This window comes from Lissotriton vulgaris, chromosome 10 (assembly GCF_964263255.1).
Source record: "Lissotriton vulgaris chromosome 10, aLisVul1.2, whole genome shotgun sequence".
Classification (NCBI taxonomy): Eukaryota; Metazoa; Chordata; class Amphibia; order Caudata; family Salamandridae; genus Lissotriton; species Lissotriton vulgaris.
In genome coordinates, this window is record NC_141698.1 from 735,101,919 (window position 1) to 735,117,224 (window position 15,306).

At 45.5% G+C, this 15,306-nt stretch overlaps 1 protein-coding gene across 2 annotated transcripts in view; it reads left to right on the forward strand.

Annotated features, from left to right (window-relative positions):
- MPP7 (MAGUK p55 scaffold protein 7) overlaps positions 1-15,306 on the forward strand; it is a 985,108-nt gene that overhangs the window by 310,422 nt on the left and 659,380 nt on the right. For both annotated transcript variants that reach the window (XM_086941601.1, XM_086941600.1), the window contains exon 4: positions 13,699-13,817. In XM_086941601.1, coding sequence (XP_086797727.1) covers positions 13,699-13,817 — 119 coding nt within the window. The remainder of the gene's footprint in view (positions 1-13,698; positions 13,818-15,306) is intronic.

Here is a 15,306-nt window from a genome sequence, read left to right on the forward strand (position 1 = left end):
TGTTTAACAAAATATTTTATATCAAGAATAGTAAGTGAAAGAAATTGAGTTGTTGGTTGACTGGGGCAGGAGCCTTGGTCAAGCAGCAACCACAATCCTTGTCAGTATGATGCACATGGCATTCCTAAATTAACCTGTGCTCATCCCTCTGGTAACCCAAGGCTGACCCGAGCGACCTCAAGAACTTCCGGCCCATCTCCCTGCTTCCGCTCCCTGCGAAAGTCATGGAAAAGATCGTCAACACCCAGCTCACCCACTACCTAGAAGACAACAGCATCCTGGACCCCTCCCAGTCAGGCTTCCGCAGCAACTACAGCACAGAGACCGCCCTCATCGCCGCCACAGATGACATCAGAACCCTACTCGACAATGGCGAGACAGCGGCCCTCATCCTCATGGACCTTTCTGCCGCCTTCGAAACCGTCTGCCACCACACTCTGCGCACACGCCTCTACGATGCAGGGATCCGAGACAAGGCCCTGGACTGGACCACCTCCTTTCTCACCGACAGAACGCAGAGAGTCCGCCTTCCCCCGTTCCACTCTGGAACCACCTCTACCATCTGCGGCGTCCCCCAGGGATCCTCACTCAGCCCGACTCTGTTCAACGTCTACATGGCCCCCCTAGCCCGCATCGCCAGATTACACGACCTCAACATAATCTCCTATGCCGATGACACCCAACTGATCCTCTCCCTCACCAAAGACCCCCTCACCGCCAAATCCAACCTACACCAGGGCATGAAGGCCGTCGCCGAGTGGATGGAGGCAAGCCGACTCAAACTGAACATGGACAAGACGGAGGTCCTCTTCCTTGGGCCCAAACCCTTAGCGTGGGACGACTCCTGGTGGCCAGCATCACTGGGAATACCCCCAGAACCAACCAACCATGCACGCAACCTAGGGGTCATCCTCGACTCCCAAGCTCAGCATGACCAACCAAGTCAACGCAGTCTCCTCCTCCTGCTTCCACACCCTCCGCATGCTCCGCAAGATCTACAGATGGATCCCGACAGACACTCGGAAAACCGTCACCCACGCCCTCATCAGCAGCCGACTCGACTACGGAAACGCCCTCTACGCCGGAGCCCCGTCCAAACTCATCAACAGACTCCAAAGAAACCAGAACGCCTCCGCACGCCTGATCCTCAACGTCCCACGCCGGGACCACATCACCCGCACCTGAGAGAACTGCACTGGCTCCCCGTGAACAAAAGAATCACATTCAAACTCGTAATCCTCACACACAAGGCACTCCACAACACCGGCCCAGCCTACCTCAACGACAGACTCTCCTTCTATGTACCCATCCGGAAACTCCGTTCCGCCGACCTGTCCCTGGCCGCCGTCCCGCGCATCCACAAAATCACCGCCGGGGGCAGATCCTTCTCCCACTGCGCCGCCAAGTCCTGGAACGCCCTCCCCTTCCCCCTACGACAGACCGCAGACCTCCCGGCATTCAGAAGACTGCTCAAGATCTGGCTCTTCGACCACTAGCTGCAGCTCCCCCCTCACCCCTAACCCCCCCCCCCCCCAGCGCCTTGAGACCCTAGCGGGTAAGCAGTGCGCTTTACAAATTCCCTGATTGATTGATTGATTGAACATTACACAGAGTAGTCAGGCTTTACTGAGATGCAATGTGTAAAGTATTTATGCAACACATCAAACAGTAATAAAGTGAAAGATACCACACATAGGGGAATAGACACCAACCTAGAACAATATAGTGATGTTTAATAAATATAAGAACAAAATAACAAAAATCCAGTTAGAAGAACCAGAGATATGCAGTTTTAAAGAATTCAGTAACAATAGCACCAAAGAGCACAAAGCGCCAACTGTGGATATCGGGTCACATCGGACAAGGACAAAGTCACAAGTTCAGGCCGACTTCAGTTGAGCACAGGCCAGCTACAGGGACCCAGTTAGAGACACTGAACAGGATACTTTAAATTCTGGTTTGTGGAGTGTTGTGAGAGTCTGAGTCAAAGATGAGTTGTGCAGCCGAATCAATGAGTTAGTTCCAAGGTGTGGCAAGAATGCGATGTGAGTGTCTGCATCATCTACGACCTAATCGATGGGGGCTTGTGATGCTATGTCAAGTGTCAAGGATACATTGCGCAATGGAGACAATGCGTTGGTTCGGTTGGGCTGCGATGCGGAGTCTGGCGTCGAAGGATGTGAGGGCCTGCGCCCGGGATGTGTCGTTCGATGGTCGTTCCGAAGCGACTGTGGGCTGCGCAGGCAATGTGGGTCTTTGCAATGGCTTCAATCCACGCAGCAGCGGTGATGTTGGTTCTGCTCCCTGTTCTGCCACACAGCAGAGGACATGTGTTGATTCCCCTGAATCCACAGAGGCTAGCAGGACACCTAAGCACACTTCCAAGAGTCTAGGACTGGAGTGGCACCACTTGGCAGGGTATGCTCAAAGAGGGCAGAGTCTGTGTGCAAAGTTGTTGCAAGCCTACTGTGTCACTGAGGCTTCAAATTAAGAGACCAGCCAACCAGCCCTTTGAGTCACTCTGGGTGTGTTCTTGATTTAAGAGACACAGGTCTAGTCCTTCTCACCCAGGCAAGAGCTAGAAGGCAACAGGTCATCACAGCAGGGCCAAAGTCCCTTTAGGTCAGCACTCCAGCAGAGTGACATTCGTTTCAGCAGCACAACAGTCCTCCTTCCTGGTAGAGTATCCACAGGTCCAGAAGTGAACTGAAGAGATGGTGTCTGAGATGAAGTATTACTACCCAGTTGTGCCTTTGAAGTGAGGAGAAGCTCCTAGAGGCCTGCCTTTGCAGTGCACAGGTGCCCTACCTTCCTGGTCCAGGTTCCATACTAACTACATGGGTATGTAATGTGGAGATGAAACACAGCCTATTCAAGTGTAAGTGGGGCTGTGTTCAGCTCCTTCCATGCTGCCAGTGATGGTCCATTCAGGCACACCTAAGCTCTCTATTGTGTGTGGCTGTCTACGAAGAGTACACATAGCCCAACTGTCAACTACACCTAGTCATGTGACCGAGACAGGCTTCCAGCCACTAAATGGCTATGGTTGGAAAATGCCAACTTTCTAAAAATGGAATTTTCAAAATTGTCATTTAAAATCTGACTTCACCATAAGTTAGTATTTTTCATTACAGGTCCAAAGACACCAAACCTGAACTGCTTACCTGTTTCAATTCAGAAATTACACTGCATTAAATGTAATAAGGTAACTCCAATGTTATCCTATGAGAGAGGTAGGCCTTGCAGTAGTCCTAAATGAATTCAAGAGTTTCTCACTATGAGGACATGTACAACTTAAAGTATTGTCACACTTTTTATGCACATTGTACCCTGCCCTCTGGGCTGTCCGGGGTCTACTCAAGGGGTGACTTATATGTATTAAAAAAGGTTTGGGCCTGGCAAAAGGTTTATTTTGCTAGGTCGAAATGGCAGTTTAAAACTGCACACACTGGATGCAATGGCAGGGCAGAGACGTTTTTTAGTGCTACTTAACTGGGTGACACAAACGGGCTGCAGGCCTAGTAGTAGCATTTAATTTGCAGGCCCTGGGCACATATAGTGCCCCCTTACTAGGGACTTAAGAGTAAATTAAATATGCCAATTGGGTATAAGCCAATTCTGCCATGTTTTAAGGAGAGAGCACAAACACTGGTCAGCAGTGGTAAAGTGCGCAGAATCCTAAAGCTAGCAAAAAAAACGAGTCAACAAAACAGGAAGGTTGAAGTCAAAGTTAGGGGGAGAACCACACAAAATAACTATTGTAACAGCTTAAACCCCTGAGGTTTGTTAAGCCCTACATATCATTCCAGTTAAACTTATTAATTTGATGCCCTCCATGAACTAAAGCTTTCCCTCTGTTTAATAATGGTTATATACTCTCACAGTCATTACACCCGCTTTAGTCCCTTTCTCAAGTCATTTGGTTACATCAACAACCAAATAAAGTAAGTGTGAATGAACATACCTCTGAAATTAACAAAACCTCCTGCTTAAAGTTTCACCCCTTCATTTTTACTGAGGACTTTACAGCTGATGTCCAAACACTTGAGCTGACCCAGCTTGGTGCTCGTACTTCTAGTTTATGTGGTCTGCCTACATTGATAGTAGTTGTTTTGAAGCTAATGTTTTTTAATACAGTTGCTTGCCTTGTCATAAGTGCGAAGACATCTTGATAACATCGCAGCTCTTCCAAGACATAGCTACTGGCTATCCCTAGAACTTAAAACTCTGCAGGCACTCTTTTTCTGGAATCCGAGTAGCCTCTGCACCTTACAATGCACTATATTCCCTCCACTCGCGATATTACCCTAGAAGAAAGCATTCATTAACCGACCTTCATCCAACAGACCAGCATTTCAGCAGTTTCTACTCACCACATACTGTCTGAGCAGATATTACATCATGTCAATCAAAACACAGAACGCCTGAGCTCCCTTTAAAACTGCAACTGCTTGCTGTGCTCTTCCTCCTATCTCTGAGACTGGTTGCCATTTCATCATGTGCCACAACTCCTGGCGGTGTGTACGATAACAGCTGTTCCTTATCATGCACTACTACCTCTCCTCCTAGCGTATCACAGTAGAAGGGATGATTTGTAACCAATTCAAACAATCACTGAGGAAACTGGACTTCCTCTAACACAGCAACTACTTAACAAGCACAGCTTTCTCTCTTCTCCACATGTCATCCGAAGGCGGATATCAAAGGTTCATTGGTTTAGAACAGTAGCTGCATTGCCTTATTGTCCCTTCAGTGTACTTTCAAAGGGGTGTGTCCAGGACAGAGACACTGAGGTTACTAAGAATGCAACATTCAACACTGGACAGTGAGGTGGTGGTTGAGGGATTGGGTGGGTTTTCTAGCTCCCCTGAATGTCACTGCAATAATTCGGCTCCAAGTCAAAGGGAGTAACTTAAAAGGAGTAACATGGGAAAGAATCTTTAGACGTGCATGGTCTTTGCCCACAACTGTTGTATCCTACTTGGCAGACTGATTAATGTGCAGTGCAGTGCAGATCTGACCTTGGACATCTGGTAGCTTGGTATACCAGATGTATTGTGATAAGGTATCTCTGTCAGTGCCTGTAACAGCATTGTCTTTTAGGCACAGAGTTTTGATTTCCACCTGTTTTATTTTAGATTTTGTGAAATGGCATCAGAGCGGAGGAGAAAGGGTCAGATAGTCTCAGGCAAAAGATCGGGCAAGTGACTTGATTTCTGGTTGTTCGACATTTGCCCAGTATTGGTTCCATATGTTAATCTGCATGGTAAATTAATTTTGCTTTATTTTAAATTGTAGAAATCTAGCTTGAAATTGTATTTCTTGGGGAAGAAGATAGGAACAAGCCACACCCCTTTTAAGGTTAACTGTATTTCTTAATTTGCTTCAGCTTGCATGTACCTCTGCTTTACCCCTTGCAAAACCTCATAACCTTCTATTTGCATGTGTTAGCCAAGGACCGTCACTGACACCGCCTCACCATTGAGTGTCGACCATTGGCTGACACCGGGTAGATAAATAAAGGCCCCCATGCAACTAGGGTGTCTTTTATTGATTTTATTTTTTCACATCTGGCTACTCGAGAAGAGCCTCCCTAGCAGTCTGATTTCTTTTATTTTTTCTGCATTGATAATCTGCATGCAGGGTGCGCTGATGTCATTGCAGTAAAAGTGAAAGTAAATGAGCCGATCGGCTCGTTTTACTTGCACTGAATCAGTGTTCGTGTTTCTCAGCCCCCGAGCACTGATTCTAATGGAAGACCTATCATTGGAAAGGGGAGCATCTTCCCTTTCCAATGTTAACTCTGCCCAATGGATCCCTGCTTAGGGATCGCCACAGGAGAGCAATACCCAAGCATGAATCCACCCACTAGACACCAGGGATGGGGACGTGGCCCTTTGGACAAGGGCTTGTGCCTCCCCTTGCATATTTTTTTAATTTTAGGATGAGGACAATAACCCCCGATCTGCCTTCTCCCTCCCCTCCCCCAGGTGCCAGAAAGCCCACATGACACCTGGGGTTACTAAGTGTATAGGATTGTAGGGGTGGGGGCTGCCCAGCATCAGCATGGCCATGACCCCACCTCAACTAAATGGTTCAACAGTCTTTCTACTTCTCTTGGAAGGCAGATTGGGCTAATTACCCCAGATCTGCCACCAGAGTGGGTGCAGAAAGCCGAATAGAAGATTGGGTTTAAAAAACATATATAGTGGTGAGGGCTGCCCAGCATGGGCATGGCTATGCCCCTAACCCAAGTGAATAGGGAAACAGTCTTTCCGGCTCCTATGGGGGTCAGATGGGGGTAAGTACCCCGATCAGCCCTAAGGGGGATAGAAATCCCACTGTATCAGAACAATATATATTTTTCATAAAATAATTTGGGTGGATCCTTCCCCATATAACATCAGGCCTCATCGCTAAAACCTCAACAGTCTTTCTGCTCCCCTGCTGACTAATGCATCCCATCCCAACGGCAAGCTAGAGGACATTTGATTCTTTTGGTGGAGGGTTTTACATATGGACCAGAGAGTTTGGCTCACTCCCAGTATCATCCCACTTGCAATGGTGAACAACTGCACTTTTTGGGCTTGGATAGGCTGACACCTGGAAAAACCTACCAGACCATTCTGAAAACTAGAAATCTGTGGGAGTCCAGGGTGATGTGCTTCTCATGCATCCCACACCATTTTCTTAGCCACAATGCCCTGCAAACCTTAAACATTGACTAGCAACAAAAATGTTCCTCTCATTTCTGTGAGGAAACCTGGAATCTGCAGGAAGCCACAGATTTCCTATCACACAGGATTCCCCCAAATCTTCTGATAAAAATGGTACCTCACTTGTGTGGGTGGGCCAAGAGACCTTGACACAATATGTCCTAAAGTGCTACTTGGAGAGATCTGCTATAGGGGTATCTGCAGGACTTGGGGCTATACTCAACCGTCGCCCATGGAATCCTACCAACCACCGTCATTTTTGAAAAGTAGACAGCCAAGGGATTCCAGGGCGGTGTGCCTTGTGTGAATACCATGAGGTTTCCTTACCCACAATCAGACCCTCCAGGATTTCGCGATTTCGCGATTTGCCGCGAAATCGGCACTTTTGTAAAAATGCCGCGATTTTTACAAAAGTGCCCGCGAAATCGGCACCTTTTGTAGAAATCGCGGCATTTTTATAAAAGCCGCTATATCCTGGGGGGGTCATAATCTGTAAAGACTGTGCTGGAAGTAACGGTGCGCGCGCGGCTCCTGCCTCCTCCCTGCGCAGCGCGTCTTTGAGCGGAGCGTGCGCCCTCGGGCTTCATTCAAGGTTCCGGAATTGCATTACAGCTGAGGTGTTCACGAGGATGAGGCGGCGGGGGCGAGTCTTTTGAAGGGCCAGGGACGTGGTGTAATCGAGCCCGATGGCTGTCAGGCGATGGGGGAGCACGTCACGCGTCCGGGGAACTGATTTATGTAGCATGGAAAGTGTGCATCTGTGGAAGAATCATTTCGCTGTTTGTTATTTTAATACACATTTTAATAGTTTTCTTCTAACTTCCCTGCGCTACGTGATACGAGCCCCTTTCTTCATGGACATAATAGAAGACTACAAATGAGGAGTCTGCTTAGGCGGCCACCTTTGAATGGGAGGAGATGTGACGGGGCGCTTTCAGTCAAGCAGTGAAAGTTTTAATTGTGTTTCTAGGACAGTCGTGCTGTAGTTTGTATTTGCCGTTTTATATTGTAATGTTAAATAAATATTTAAAATCAGGTCAATCACCAGCGTGAGCAAAGCAAGTTCTTACGCCATGCTGTTTGTTATGGGACACTCGTCTGGTAGTCCATGTAATGTGTCTTTCTGTATGACATTTCATCATACGTGTAGAACTGTTATCTTTCCGTTGCATTGAGAGTAGAGCCACCATCACAGTTTTTCCTAAAGGTTCACTGTGATAAACCATCTGCAATTTTATGTAGGTAAATCACCAGCGCATTACAACAGTAGCAGGATAAATTGGTTTATTGTAAGTGCATTTATATAGCGCTTACTACTCCTGAGAAGGCGTCGAAGCGCCTTTCCTCGAGTAGCATGCTACCCCGGAACCCAAAGAGGATTATTCGTGAATTAGTATACTATAGGGAGATATGAAAATAATTTGAGCGGTGGACATGTGAGTTTATTATTTGGTTTGAATAAGGATAGTGGAGGAAAGGGTTTGCATGTATATAGGGCTGGCTACCCCTAATGAAGTGTCTAAGCACTTTTCGGCAGGTAGCCGCTACTCCGGAACACACACAGGATTAGTTGGGAATTACTACAGGGGAAATACGAAATTTATTTGAGCAGTGTACATGCGAGTCTTTTGGATTGAAAAGAGTTGTGGAGGGATAGAAGAGGGAAGGGTTTCTTTGGAGAATATAGCAGTAGGAGGTTTGGGACGAGTAAAGGGGAGATGGAGGGGGAAGAGTCAGAGGGAAGGCTACAGAAAGGCTTGTTTGCCAAACGCCTTACGCCTGCTTTAAGCAGGGGCAGGGTTTTGACGCAGCATGGGCCCAAAAGTGACTGAGTGAAATCATGTAGATTTCACTCAGCCACTTTTAGGAGGCGTTTCTGCGCAGGAACACCTCCTTCTGGCGCAGGGCTTTACAACGTGACGCATCACCCAGATACGTCACGTTGTAAGTACCCCGCACCATGGCGCATCTTTTGCGCTGCCGCTGCGTCACAAAAGTGATGCAACGGTGGTGTAAAAGGGGCGCAAGGGGCTTGTAAATCTGCCCTAAAGTGTCTACATTGTAATTAAACCAAATATATATAGCTTCATGTTGTTAATTAACTCAAAAAACAAAGATATCTGTATTTGTTGTAGGAAAAATGGCCAAATAAAATGCCGCAAAATTGCCGCTAAATTTCCATATTTGTGCCGCTAAATTTCCATTTTTGTGCTGCTAAATTTGCTAATCCATGCCGCTATATCCTGGGGGGTCTGCACAATGCCCTGCAAACCTGAAATATCACATTTTTCCTACATTTTTGTGATGGGAACCTCTAGAATCCACAGGAATCAAACCAAGGTCAATAGGAGTCCCCACGCAAGGACTCCCATTGACCTTGGTTTGATCAGTTCCTGTTGTGAGCACAAGGCCCAGCCACTCAAGTGGTGAAGTATTTTATCACCACAGGTCGAGTAATGCTGGGTTGTAAGAAGTTTGTGGATTCCTGTGGATTCTGGAAGTTTCCATCACAGAAATAGGAGGAAAATGTGTGATTGTAGGCAAAGGTTGAGGTTTGCAGGGCATTGTGGGTAAAACCAAAAAACCTCATGTGATCCACGCAAGTCACCCCATCCTAGATTCCCCGTGGTATCTAGTTTTAAAAAATGTTAAAGGTTTGCAAGGTGTCCCTGGGTGCCAGCTGAGCTAGGGCCCAAAATTCACAGCTACCCACGTTGCAAAAAAACGGGTCAGGTTTGAATGGAAAAATGTAATGTATCCATGTTGCGTTTTGGGCTATTTCTTGTGGCGAGCACTAGACATACCCACACAGGTGAGATACAATTTTTGTTTCAAGACTTAGGGGATGCTGGGTGGAAGGAGGTTTCTGGTTCCCTGCAGATTTCAGAACTTTCCATCACAGAAATATGAGGAAAATATGTTTTCTTTTTTAGTCAATGTTTAAGTTTAGCAAGGGATTCCGTACAAAATAATCTGGTGAGAGCCACGCAAGTCACCCCATCCTGGTTTCCTCTAGATGTCTAGTTGTAAAAATGTACAGGTTTGCTACTTTCCCTAGCTGGGGGCTGAACTGAGGCCCAAACTCTACTGCTATCCACTTGGCAAAAAAACGTGTTTGGTTCAAGTGGAAAAAAATGATGTATCCATGTTAAGTTTTGTGCCAATTCCTGTTGTGGGCATTAGGCATACCCACACAAGTGAGGTACCATTATTATCGGAAGACTAAGGGGGAATTCTGTGTGGAAGGAAGTTAGTGGATCCCTGCATATTCCAGAACTTTACATCACAGAAATGGGAGGAAAATATGTTTTAGGCAAAGTTTGAGGTTTGCAAGGGATTCTGTGTAAAACAACCTGGTGAGAGCCATGCATGTCACCCCATTCTGGATTTCTCTATGTGTTTTGTTTTTAAAAGGTGCAAGTTTGATAGGTTTCCCTAGGTGCCTCCTGAGGTAGGGCCCAAAATGCACAGCTACCCTTTTTGCAAAAAGTGGGTCAGTTTTGAGTACAAACATGTGATGTATGCATGTTGCGTTTTGGCCCGTTTCTTGTTGCAGGCACTAGGCCTACTCACACAAGTGAAAAAACATTTTTATCAGAAGACGTGGAAGTATAGAACAGTAGGATATTTGGTATGCGAATTAGATTTCACTGCATGTGTGCCTTCCAAATGTTAGCAAGTGTGTAAGAAAGAAAACATTTTGAAAAATATCCTTTAACTCATATGCTTGTACTGACACACACAAATTCAGAGATTTACAAATAACCACTGCTTCTAAATTCCATATCTTGTTCCCATTTCCGAAATACATACGTTACCTTGAAACCTATTTTTCACTCTAAATATTTCACCATATGAGTTTGTCTAAACTTGTTTCTTGGGTCAGGCCCAGCAGTTAATGGGTTAACTACCCTCTCCTCTTCCTGTTGTGCTTTTTCATTTAGTACTGCTCTGCCATACATTGTATAGCTCTTTTTGGTAATCTGTTAGCCAAAACTTTTTTTTTAAAACTAAAATATATGTATAACATACTTTTAGGTCTTTAAGCCAGCCCTCTTAATCCATGTGTCTGTTATTGCCAGTCTTAAGTTTCTTCCTTCCAGTGCAGCTTGGGGCAGAGGGCAGCCCACATCATTGGCTAACTTGAATGTGATTGACGGTATTCTGCCCTTACCATTTAAGGAATATACTTTCTGTGTGGATGTGCTTCTTGTGTAAGGACTACTGTCACGTTGTGTGTTCTTTTAAACAAAAAATATTTGTACTTTTAGCCAATGTTTGATTTTTGAGTGATTGGCTGCCCAGCAGTTTCCTCAACAATGAAGATTTTCAAAATCCCTGGCAAAACAAACTTTGGCTAAGCTAAAAAGGCGTGTGGCCAATCCTTTATTTGTTTTGATCTTTTAGTGCAGTATCTGCTTCTTACTCTACAACGATTCAGAAAAGGGGGTGGTGATGAACAGAGTGTCTGAATTAAGCCGACCACTCTTAACCAGTCCAAAGATCAGGGCTTGATCCATCACCGTTATTTATCTCACTGCACCATCCCAGCTCAGAACCTGGCTATATGCAAATCAGTCTGTCCCTGGCCCAGTGCATCATGGGAACAGGGCAGACTAAACTACCAAGCCAATTCTTCACCAGAAAGGAGACAAGCTACCGGGGACCGGTTTCTGGCATTTCAGCCTTCTTCGGCCCGGCTTGCTTGAATCCTGATGGAGCAGTGAGAAAGGGACTCATGTCTGAGTATACCCTGCCACACCTATAGTGGCCAAAAACGATTCAGAAAAGTGGGTGGTGATGAACAGAGTGTCTGAATTAAGCAGACTAATTTGCATATAGCCAAGTTCTGAGCTGGGATGGTGCAGTGAGCTAAAAAACGGTGATGGGTCAAGCCCTGATCTTTGGACTGGGTAAGAGTGGTCTGCTTAATTCAGATACTCTGTTCATCACCACCCCCTTTTCTGAATCATTTTTGTCCACCAAGCCATCAGGATTCAAGCAAGCCGGGCCGAAGACGGCTGAAATGCCAGAAACCGGTCCCCGGTAGCTTGTTTCCTTCCCAGTATAAGAATTGGCTTGGTAGTTTGGTCTGCCCTGTTCCCATGATGCACTGGGCCAAGTTCTGAGCTGGGATGGTGCAGTGAGCTAAAAAACGGTGATGGATCAAGCCCTGATCTTTGGACTGGGTAAGAGTGGTATGCTTAATTCAGACACTCTGTTCATCACCACCCCCTTTTCTGAATCTTACTCTACAACGGCTGGTCAACCGAGCTAGCATTTCTAATAATTGCTGGTAAGTATAATCATTTCTGCACCCAAAAGCCCACTAAAACAAAAATAGCGTTTTGAACTGGATGCTTGTGTAAATACACATGGTTTTTCATTAGCCATTCCCTCATTCCCTGTGCCTTGACTTTCAGCTGTTAAAATACAAGCGATTAAGCATTTCAGGTGAGCACTTTTGTTTTTCGAATATCTGGGATAAAACAAACCTTCTGCTAGCCTTACAGCTTAATTTTCACACCAAATAACGTGTTCATATAATACGTGGCATCAGACTTTCCATAGGACACGCACATTCATTCTTGAACAGCAGTAGCACTTCTATTTTGATGAAAAACAGTAGGTTTAAAATGCCATAAAATTCTAACCACTTGGTACATTTTTGGAAATAATTTAATTCGGAAGATTTCACTTGATATACAAAAGCATAAATATTCAAACAACGAAAAGGAGTAATTCCCAAATAAGTAATGTGTCATTTAGGGCACATTAAATGTTTCAAAAGATTAAAAGCCATTCGATGAATCAAGCATGCAGACTGGTGTTGAAGTTTGACAATACAAATGATACTGGTGAGCAGCCTGCGTTTCACCAAACTCGCATGCTTCAATAGTTGAATGTCGTGTAAATCTGTCTCGGTGATGAACAGCCGCCGTTATTCAAACTAAAAATAATAGCGGGCCCGTGTGTAGTGATCCCGCAGGGGACTGGTGTTTTGGTAGACGGCAGACAGCAGAAAAAAGCATTTTGTCCTTTTTACCCCCAGTAATCCCACTGGAAAATGAAACATGTGCTATGGATTGATATCGACTCCTGCCAGGTTACCTCCCTAAAGAGGGCTCGTGCATGCACTATTGCTACATTTCTGGACGACCGCTCGATTGTTTATGCCCCGGGCTACTGTGGAACAGTGCGCCCCTGTCTGCCCCAGCCAAACTGCGGGGAAGGCGCACCACAAACAGCGGGGGTCAGTGGTCACATTTCTTAACACAGCTAACTCGCTTAGAAACATTTTCTTTTTCAGCCTCATAGTTTTGCTTTTCACTACCTCCAATTTTCACTTCTTCCCTACGCATCATTTAGTATTTTTTTTAGCTGCCTCCATCTTTACCAATTGTTGCATTTTTTATTTTATTGAAATGCACCCCCCTCCCCATTTGAAAATCGGCCACATCTTTGTTGCTATCGATTTTTAATTGGGTGAAGCGCCTATTATTGTAGATTACACTGGTCAAATTAAAGTGAAATATTTGGCGGGGAATTCAATCCTTCTCTGAAGAAACACCCGATCGTTGTTGTCTTCAATGAAAGGACATTTTTCCAATACCGGTGATTTCACTCATTGGCTTCTGTTAGCTTTGAAACGGAATATCCATTAATAGAGGAATGTTTGCTAGCTTTTATCCCTGTAAAATTCTCCTTGAAATATTGAGTTTGAGCTTGTAAAAATATAGCGCGTGTAGACACGGACGTCTGACAACCTTGACAGATCGGTGCGCTTTTAGTACCCGGGACTTTGAAAGTAGCTCCCTGTTTTCAAAGCAAATATTTGTCCATAAAGCTGACCCCCCCCCCCCCCCCCCTCCCCCTCCAGATGAAATGGCATGCTCCGGGCTGGAAATTTACATTGAAGTGCTGTGATAAATGAATCGGCGGGCACTCGGGTTTCATTCCATGTTTTCTGTTCACTTTACAGGTCTGTACGAGATGCTGGCCACGCTGCCGGCCCAGCTGCAGCCACATGTGGACAGCCAGGAGGAGCTGGCCTTCCTATGGGACATGTTTGGTGAAAAAAGCCTCCATTCACTGGTCAAGGTAAAAACCGCAATGAAGTTGCGTTTTAGTGTTTCAAACCAGCATATGGAAAGATGTTTTGCACGCCACATACTACACCAGCCTTCACATTGTTGCTCGGCAAAAAACAAAAACAGCCTTGTTTCTCTCCCAGCTCGAGTTCTGTCAGGGGTGGAAGTTGTTAAAAAAAGGATTCCGCAGAAAATACATAGATGATTTCATTTAATAGTGAAGCCTTGGCGAGGCGCCTAATGCAGCGAGCACATGTTGTTTGCCCTTGTTTAGAGAGCGCACGTGAAATGTTAGCAGGGAACCGAAGATTCCTTTATGGTCGTCTTTCAAGAGCTGGAGTTTAGCTTAAGTAAATAAATGTTCACAGCAAAAACGAGAAGGAATATATTTTCTGTGGTCAAGCATGGCAGGGGTTCAGTAGCCGCATGCATTTAAAATAATTTCCTCTAACCAAGTCAACTGAAATTCGAGTAAGCTGAGCCCCATTTTGGACTGAGGCCACTGTCCTGTTTGCTTGATTTGCATAATAAATACATGTAGCTGGGAATATAGCTAGTTTCGTCCTAAAGTGAGATGTTTTAAAATTAAAATTATCACATTTTAAAACATGACCCAGGGTATTGCATATCAGTCTTAGTAGCAGCTCATTGTTTAAAACCTGATGTGTAACTTTCTTCCAAGATGTGCCATGTCCGCTGGAAACCACACAAAACAGAAACACCTAGAGGGGGTATGTAAAGTTTGTATCTACATGTGTGGCTTCCAGCTCCTTTTAACACCCACCGATGAATTAAGTAATATCGTGCCAGTTTTACTATTTCCATTATGTGGCTGTCTAAATAAATGAAAAAGAAAACGTACCTGCAGTCCGCCGCCTCTCCTCTGCCGCAGGACCAGGAAGCACACAGACTCCCCTAGCCAATTACAATGCTGCGTTACACCAGCGTTATGATTGGTCTGAGCTCCGTGTTTCAGCGCTCCGAGTGGGACTGGGAGACTGCATGTTCTCCACCCAGGCTGTGCAATATCGCCGGTGGAGAACATGCAAAGTGTGCATGACAGTTTGGCCGGCCCCAGAAGGTCGGCCAGTTATGCACACTTAAGGTGCAGCAACCACTCCTCCCGCCTCTGCGTCACAGGAGCGCCGCCCCATCCCAAACTAACCTGGTTTCAGTACAACTGCAAGCTCCATACTAAAAATAAAATGATAATAAAGTTACAATACCATTTCATGTTTCCTTTGCACTGCTCTTAATGCAGTTGGGCAATGCTCTTCCACCTTAACAGAGGAGCCGCCACTGCATTCACTCACTTCCCTACTTTTTCCTGAGTTTCTTGACCTGTGGAAGTACAAGGCAAGGTCAGACCTTGCCTTATCCAAAATACTCTCTGCTACACATACACATTATTTGAAATTTCTTTTAACAAAGACTTGCTCGCTGCCACAATGTCATTCTGCTTGTGATCACATGCTTCGAGCTAGTGAAGACTTGGAACA